Source organism: Schistocerca serialis, chromosome 1 (assembly GCF_023864345.2).
Source record: "Schistocerca serialis cubense isolate TAMUIC-IGC-003099 chromosome 1, iqSchSeri2.2, whole genome shotgun sequence".
Taxonomy (NCBI): Eukaryota; Metazoa; Arthropoda; class Insecta; order Orthoptera; family Acrididae; genus Schistocerca; species Schistocerca serialis.
This window is the reverse complement of record NC_064638.1, coordinates 1,055,957,595-1,055,966,579: the sequence shown is the minus strand read 5'-3', so window position 1 is coordinate 1,055,966,579 and position 8,985 is coordinate 1,055,957,595. Positions and strand designations below refer to the sequence as shown.

General features: G+C 41.0%; 1 protein-coding gene across 1 annotated transcript in view; it reads right to left on the bottom strand.

The window, feature by feature from the left end:
- Positions 1-597: 597 nt before the first annotated feature.
- Positions 598-8,985, bottom strand: part of LOC126458874 (GPN-loop GTPase 1) — a 55,359-nt gene continuing 46,971 nt past the window's right edge. The window contains exons 4-5 of the mRNA XM_050095823.1: positions 5,226-5,467; positions 598-806 (exon numbers count right to left, since the gene is read on the bottom strand). Coding sequence (XP_049951780.1) covers positions 700-806; positions 5,226-5,467 — 349 coding nt within the window. The 3' untranslated portion in view covers positions 598-699. The remainder of the gene's footprint in view (positions 807-5,225; positions 5,468-8,985) is intronic.

Genomic DNA, 8,985 nt, shown 5'->3' with positions numbered 1-8,985 from the left:
ACGTATCTGAACTCCGGAGATGGGAACTTGCTCTTCAGTATATCCTCTCTTCCCGTTATCCACCAGGCCTCAATCTCCGCTAATTTCAAGTTGCCGCCACTCATACCTCACCTGTCATTCAACAACATCTTTGCCTCTGCACTTCTGCCTCGACTGACATCTCTGCCCAAACTCTTTGTCTTTAAATATGTCTGCTTGTGTCTGTATATGTGTGGATGGATATGTGTGTGTGTGTGTGTGTGTGTGTGTGTGTGTGTGTGTGTGTGCGACTGTATACCCGTCCTTTTTTCCCCCTAAGGTAAGTCTTTCCGCTCCCAGGATTGGAATGACTCCTTACTCTCTCCCTTAAAACCCACATCCTTTCGTCTTTCCCTCTCCTTCTCTCTTTCCTGATGAGGCAACAGTTTGTTGCGAAAGCTTGAATTTTGTGTGTATGTTTGTGTTTGTTTGTGTGTCTATCGACCTGCCAGCGCTTTCGTTCGGTAAGTCACCTCATCTTTGTTTTTATATATAATTTTTCCCACGTGGAATGTTTCCCTCTATTATATATTCATTAGTGTTTCATAAATGGCAAGATAGGTATGGCATTCTAGTAAATTCTACAAAAAATAAGTGGTTTATTAAAATCGTATAAATTTGAAAAGTTTTACAGGGTCCATTATTCACAAATGATAACAATTACAAAATTGTAAACACTCCTTAATTCTTATTCTGTTCCATTGCAGCTTCAACTCTTTGCTCCTGTATCTTCTTTTGTTGTTTGAGAAAGTTCATGAATGATTCTCTTTCCTTTTCTTCTTCTAAATCTGAAAGAGGGAAAGATGCATGCACATTTTAACAACTAAGATTTCAAGTTAAGCTAAGTGAACGTGACTTGCATTACAAGACATGGCTTACAGAGTTCCTATCTGAAAGAGAAATTCAACAGGTAACATAGACTAAGTCAACAGTAACTAATATTATATATTAGAATTATTATATATTAGTATATAGAAATATTATATATTAGAATATCTTTGGCTTCCCTCTGACAACCAAGCCTCCATCCTTGCTACACTCCCTGTTTACCTTTCCATGTTGCTTTATAACCTGGGTTGTGAGTAACTGAATCCACTTTCCCTTCTTCCCTTTCTTCCCCTCTCTCCTCCCTGATGAAGAAACAAAATTCTGAAAGCTAAGAACGTAAATTTTCTGTTCTGTTTTGTGTATCTATCAGCTGTACCGAGCTGAGGTAAGTACTGGCCAGCCCCTCTATCTCCTTGTTAGTAACTAATATTATTGTCTCTAGGAAAACTAAATGCCATAAGCAAGATGAATAGCCACAAATTGTAAATGCAGCACTTTGAAAAGTACATGAGTGTTGACATATTGCCCAGAATGACAATGTAAGTTGACATCTTAACATTGCATTTTCATTTTGACAATGACATCTTGATTAAAATTTTAAAGTGATAAGATAACAATAAATTGCAAATTTATTATGCTTTTCATTTAATAAAATAAAGAAAATTATGTAATAGGAGAATGGCAAACCAATACAAATGTCCTAGACATCTTAAAGTAGGAATTCGTCATGAAAAACAGAATGTTGTGAAAATTTGAGTATTAATAATGAGATTATGTAAGTGGTTCTGCTGTCACATTTCAAGTGTCTGGCTCGCTTAAGGTCTAGTAGGACTAAGTTTTGTAAGGCGAGATGCTTGCTGCCATTGCACAGTGAGATGGCCATAGCTTGCTGGGAGGAACACAAGGCCCAGGAAGAGATGGGCTCAGGTAGGAAGCAGCATTCAGTGGGAATTTTCCAGGTGGATGGGGTAGTGTGGGAACAGCAGACAGCAAGTGTGCTGTGTGATCTAAGATGGTGGCCCCAGAAAGTTTGAATATAGAGTCAGAAGTATAATATTTACTGAAGATACATAAAATGACTTATAGGCATGCTGAGAGGAATCTAAATACAGCTTGTGAATCACAGTAATGAGGCAAGCTGAGTGCAAGTCAAGCCTTCTTTCTAAACACAACAAAATTTACAATTATTATAATTTATAAAAATTATAACTGAACCTATTATGCAACTTACAGGTGCTATACATCAAATGCAAGCTGATGATACCAGTAATTATGATAAGTTACCTTTACTTTTGAACAAATTTGATAGTAATTATAAACAATTTATTTAGTTATATGCAAACACTGCCTTAACTATGCATTACTCCACATGAGGACATTATATAAAGTTAGTGCGAACATCCCAGCTTATTATCTAATGATGTTTATTTAACCATAATTCAATGTTTATAATATATTTAAAATTCATGGATTGAATATCATCATGCTGTAATGCCAGATGTAGCATGACTTTCATTTAAGTTAATTATTATTAAAAAAAGTAAGATACTAATGTTTTGTAACAAGTTTGATAACTGCCCAAGAGTATTTATTATATGTTCTCACTGTATATACAGTATGTGGAATTTATTTTGAAGTATCCTGAATGGCAATCACGTCGTAAGTGAATGTATTGAGTAGAGCAGTGGTCATGTGACCGAGTCTTTAAATAAGCTTGCATACCAGAGCTGGAGAACCTTTATCAGTGAGCAATCAGGATTATAGGCTGGCCATGTACTTGGGTGACCAGAGTACCACAGAGCATTTACAGGACTTAAAACATTTTGCTGACGCGAGCTCAACACTTGGAAATAATTCAGGGCTTTGAAGTCAGTTGGTACTTTGAATATTCAAGTCGCATGCAGTGAGTGATTATTTTGTGACCAAGTGAACTTTACCATTACTTAACTTTTACACTACTGGCCATTAAAATTGCTACACCAAGAAGAAATGCAGGCAACAACCATCTGCACGAAGACGACATTTGCAGCAGCATGGACTATCAGCTCGGAGACCATGGCTGCAGTCACCCTTGACGCTGCATCACAAGAGGAGCGCTGCAATGGTGTACTCAACGACGAACCTGGGTGCATGAATGGCAAAACGTCATTTTTTCGGATGAATCCAGGTTCTGTTTACAGTATCATGATGGACGCATCCGTGTTTGGCGACATCGCAGTGAACGGACATTGGAAGCGTGTATTCATCATCGCCATACTGGAGTACCAACCGGCGTGATGGTATGGGGTGCCATTGGTTGCACGTCTCGGTCACCTCTTGTTCACATTGACGGCACTTTGAACAGTGGACGTTACATTTCAGATGTGTTATGACCAGTGGCTCTACCCTTCATTCGATCCCTGCAAAACTCTACATTTCAGCAGGATAATGCATGACTGCATGTTGCAGGTCCTGTACGGGCCTCTCTGGATACAAAAAATGTTTGACTGTTGCCCTGGCCAGCACATTCTCCAGATCTCTCACCAACTGAAAACGTCTGGTCAATGGTGGCTGAGCAACTGGCTCGTCACAACATGCCAGTCACTACTCTTGATGAACTGTGGTATCGTGATGAATCTGCATGGGCAGCTGTACCTGTACTCGCCATCCAAGTGCTGCTTGACTCAGGCATCTCAAGGCCATAATTATGACCAGAGGTGGTTGTTCTGGGTACTGATTTCTCAGGATCTATGCACCCAAATTGCATGAACATGTAATCACATGTCAGTTCTAGTATAATATATCTGCACAATGCATACCCTTTTATCATCTGCATTTCTTCTTGGTGTAGCAATTTTAATGGCCAGTAGTGTAGTTAAACCTAGTGTCTTGGCAAGTAAAAAACTAATTGATTGGGTGTTGGTGGCAGTGCATCACTAATAAAAGTGTGAAATAGCTGCTCCTTAATTTTTTTTACTGAAAATCACAATCTATTTTGGCCTTGCAAGAGGGCATTACATGTGATACGAATCACATGCTCTTTCAGATGAACACTACAAAATGATTTTCAATAAAATGAGACAGAGTTGTAGCCTATTCTCACTGTTATTCAATCTGTGCACTAGGCATGTTGTAGGGGAAAACAAGAAGAAATTCTGAAAATGAATTAAAATTCAGGGAGAGAAAATAAAAAAAACTCTGAAGATTGCTGATGATACTGTAATTCTCTTAGAGAAAACAAATGACTTGGAAGAACAGTTGAATGGAACAGATAGTGTCTTGAAAAGAGGTTATAAGATGAATGTCACCTAGAGTAAAACAAGGATAATGGAATATAGTTGAACTAAATCAAGTGACGTTGAAGGCAACGAGACACTAAAAGTAGTAGATGAGTTTTGCTGTTTGGGCAGCAAAAACCTCTGATGATGGTCAAAGTACAGTGAATTTAAAATGCAGATTGGCTATAGAATGAAAAGCATTTATGACTATGAGAAGTTTGTTAATACTGAGTATAAATTTAGCCATGGAAAATCCAGGATGGACTGTAACAATATAATGGAAAGGATAGTTGCTACTCACCATATAGTGGAGATGCTGAGTTGCAGAAAGGCACTCCAAAAAGACTGTCTGATAGTTAGCTTTCGCCCAACTAGGCCTTTGTCAAAAGTAGACAACATACACAAGTGCACATACTCACGCAAAAACAACTCTCACACACACATAACCACAGAGTCTTGCAACTAGAGCCAGACGAATATAAATTTAATTACTAGGAAGTTTTTTCTGAAGATATTTGTAAGGAGTGTAGCGTTGTGCATAACTGAAACATGGACAGCTAGCAGTTACTACAAGAGGAAAATAGAACCTTTTGAAATGTCATGCTACAGAAAAATACTGAAGATCAAATGGGTAGACTGAGTAACAAATGAGGAGGTACTGAATCAAATTGGGGGAGGGGGGGGGGGCAATTATGGCACAATCTGACTAAAAGAAAGGAGGCATGAAGATATGTTCAATTTGGTAATGAGTGAGTTGTGGGGAGTAAAAATAATAGAGGAAGATCAAGAGATAAATACAGTAAGCAGGTTCAAATGGAAGTGGGTTGCCACAGCTGTTCAGAGATGAAGACACGTAGACATGAAAGAGTAGTGTGGAGACATGGATTAAACCAGTCTTCAGACTGAAGACCACAAAATACCATTTATTACATTAAGAGTGGATATTTTTGGTAACTTTTAACTTTTGTTATGGAACTTATTAACGACTTTAAATTGGGAAATTACCCACTACTAAGAGTAACAGCAAGAGAGTTGTGGCATTAGCAGCAGCAACAAGAGTAGTAGTAGTAGTAGTAACAGTAGTAAGAATTGGAGCAACAACAGTTTTAATATTGACAATACCTTCGTCATTCTTCTGTACTATATCTTCCTCGCCTTCTTCATCCTCACTGCTCTCATTTGCTGGATGTTTCAGGTAAATTTCAGATAGTTCCCTTCCGGCACTAATCTGGGTTATTAGTGGAACAGGTTCTCCCTTTCCCTGCTCACTGTCCTTTGCTAAGGTTTCTAATTTCTCTTCTTGTTGCTTTCTTTGTTCTTCTTGTTTCTCTTTCTTCAGTTTTTCCCATTCAACACGATAATCTCTGAAATAAAAGGAAAAGAACTTCACTTTTTTTGACATATCTGCATCATGATAACAAAGCTCACCTACAATAAAATACAAAAAGAAAAACAATTTACTGTTCTAGCACTGGAACATGACAGGAGCAAAAAAACGGTTTTCAAATTCAAACATGGTTTCATTCAGTAAATGTGAGGAAATGACTGAAGGGAATAAAATTAAGTGAGGATTACTGCTGATTTCCCACTTGACCCATTCTGTTTCACCTTAACTGATCAAGGGTATTACAATTAGGTGACTCTTCTAACCGATTTTTGACTAGACACATTTTTTTAGTTACGGAAGAATTAACTGAAAAAAGACATGATCCTTTGTAACACTCAGGGGTCTAGAGAAATGTAAAGGAAAGATAGATTGCTACTTACTGTAAAGATGACACACTAAATTGCAGACAAGTATAACTAAAAGACACTTACACATAAGCTTTCGGCAAAGTCCTTGTTAGAAAAAGAAAACACACATACATTTACACAAGCAAGCACACCTCATGCACACATGACCGTCATCTCCGATAGCTTGGGCCAGAATGCAGCTGTCATGTAGAATGAGAGTAGCCGTCTGGAGGGGTCGGGGAACGGGAATGGTAAGGGATAGCACTGTATGGGGGGCGGGGGGAGGGGGGGTGGGTTAGAAAAGCCCTGTCTGGTTGGGTAGAGGGTGTGGGGACAGATTGTTACTATATGTTGATGCTAGGATAATTTCAGGAGTGGAGAATGTGTTGTCAGGGTAACCACTGGTGATGGAGAGGAAGATGTAGATGGCTTGGGTAGTGAATCAGCCATTGAACAAGCATGTTATGTTCAACTGCATGTAGAACCACAGGGTGGTCAACTTTGCTCCGAGCCACAATTTGTCTTTGGCCATTCATCCTGCTGGACAGTTGGATGGTAGTCACACGAACATAAAAAGTTGTGCAATGATTGGAGCAGAGCTGGTACATTGCAGGGCTGCTTTCACAGGTGGCTCAGCCTATGATGGCGTAGGATAATCTTGCGCAGAACTGGAATAGGAAATGCTGGTTGGGTGGGTCAGACAGGTCTTGCACCTAGGTCTTCCACAGGCCTATGATCCTTAAGGCCAGGGGTTGGGCTTGTGAGTGACATAGCAATGGACTAAGATGTTGTGAAGGTTGGCTGGTTGACAGAACACCACTTTAGTAGGGGTGGGAAGGATCTTGGTTAGCATTCCCTCACCTAAAGGCATGATGATAGGTAGTCAATGCCCTAGGGAAGGATATGGTTCAGATATTCCAGTGTATGGTGGTATCGGGTGACAAAATGGGCTCTCCATTGTGGCTGGTTCTTAGGGAGTGGTGGGAGGATTGGGGGTATGAGGAGAAATGGGGTGAGCGATCTGTTTATGGACTACATCTGGGGAATAGTGCCTGTCTGTGATGGCCTTGGTGAGATCTTCAGTATACTGTGTATGGGAGTTCCCGTCACTGCAGATATGCTGTCCTTGGTTGGCCAGGCAGTATGGGAGGGATTTTTTGGTGTGGAAGGGATGACAGCTGTCAAAATGCAGGTACCATTGGTGGTTGGTGGGTTTAATATGTACAGAGGAGTGGATGGAGCCATCAGAGAGGAGGAGGTCAATGTCCAGGAAGGTGGCACACTGAGTTGAGGAGGACCAGGTGTAGCAGTTTGGAGGAAGGTGTTGAGATTGAAACGGAATGAAGACAGGGTGTCTTGCCACTGAGTTGAGATTGTGGAGATATCATCAATAAATCTGATGCAGACTAGAAAAAATGGTTCAAATGGCTCTGAGCACTATGGGACTCAACTGCTGAGGTCATTAGTCCCCTAGAACTTAGAACTAGTTAAACCTAACTAACCTAAGGACATCACAAACATCCATGCCCGAGGCAGGATTCGAACCTGCGACCGTAGCGGTCTTGCGGTTCCAGACTGCAGCGCCTTTAACTGCACGGCCAGCAGACTAGAAGTTTGGCATTTTGGGAGACTATGAAGGTCTCCTCTAGATGGCCCATAACCAGATTGGCATACATGGGTGCCATGCAAGTGCCCATGGCAATGCTGCAGATTTGTTTGTATACTTTCCCTTCAGAGGAAAAGTAGTTGTGAGTTATGATAAAGTTAGTAAGTGGTATGAGGCATGACGTGGTGGGTTTTAAGTCTGAAGGACGTTGGAAAAGGTAAGACCATGCACATGAGGAATACTGATGTACACAGAGGTAGTGTCAACAGTGATAAGTAGGAACCCAGGAGGTAAAGGGATTGGGATGGTGGAGAGTCAGTGAAATAAGTGGTTGGTATTTTCGATATGCGAGATTATATTATGGACAAATGATTCGAGGTGTGGGTCAGTGAGGGCTGAAATTCTTTCAGTGGTGGCATAATAACCAGCCACAATGGGGTGTCCAGGATTGTTGGGTTTGTTGTTTTTGGGGAGCATGTAGAAGTTGGGTTTGCAGGGTGTCATGTGGGGTGAAGAAGGAAAAAGATTGAGGGGAGAGGTTCTGGAAAGGGCCTAAAGGCTTAAGTAGGGATAGGATTTTATGTTGGACTTCAGGGATGGGATCACTCTGGCAGAGTTTATAGATGGGGGAGTCAAACAATTGGCAGAGGCCTTCTGCCAGGTAGTCACTGTGATTCATAACAACAATAGTAGAACCTTAGTCTGCAGGTAGGATGATTAGGTCAGGATTTGTTTTGAGGTTGCATATGGCTGTCCTTTTTTCTGCTGAAAGGTTGGTGTTTTGAGGAAGGGACCTTGGGAAGGATGGTGAGGCTAGGTTGGAGGTAAGGAATTCCTGGCAGGTGACCCCTAGCCACTGGTCACCTTCCACTACACGAAACATACCAACCACTCCCTTCACCGACTCTCCACAATCCCCACCTATTTACCTCCTGGATCCCAACTAGTCATTGTTGATGCCAATGGTCTTACCACTGCTGAACACTACCTTTCCCAATGTTGTTCAGTCTTCAAACTCACCATCTCATTCCTCAAATACCTTAGCAACTTCATCATAATTCCTTTCAAGGCATGATATACAAATAAAACTGTGGCACAGCCATTTGCACATGCATGGCACCCTCCTATGCCAGCCTCGTTATGCACCATCTGGAGGAGATCTTAATTGCATCCCAAAATGCCAAAATCCTGGTCTTGTTCCAATTCATTCATGATCTGGACTCAGTGCCAAAACACTCTACCTTCATTGCTTTTCAACCTCTTCATATTCTCTCCCACCCGCTTCACCTGGTTCTCCTCAACCTAGCATGCCACCTTCCTGGATGTTGTCCTTCTCCTCCTCTCTGGTGGCTCCATGTACACTTCTGTCGACATTAAACCCACAAACCATCAACAGTATCTGCATTTCAACAATTGTAATGCCTTCCATACCAAAAAATCCCTCACATACAGCCTGGTCACAAAGGGGTGGCATATCTGCCATGATAGGAATTCCTTTACCCAGTATGCCAAGGTCTAACCAACATATTCACAGACAGGCAC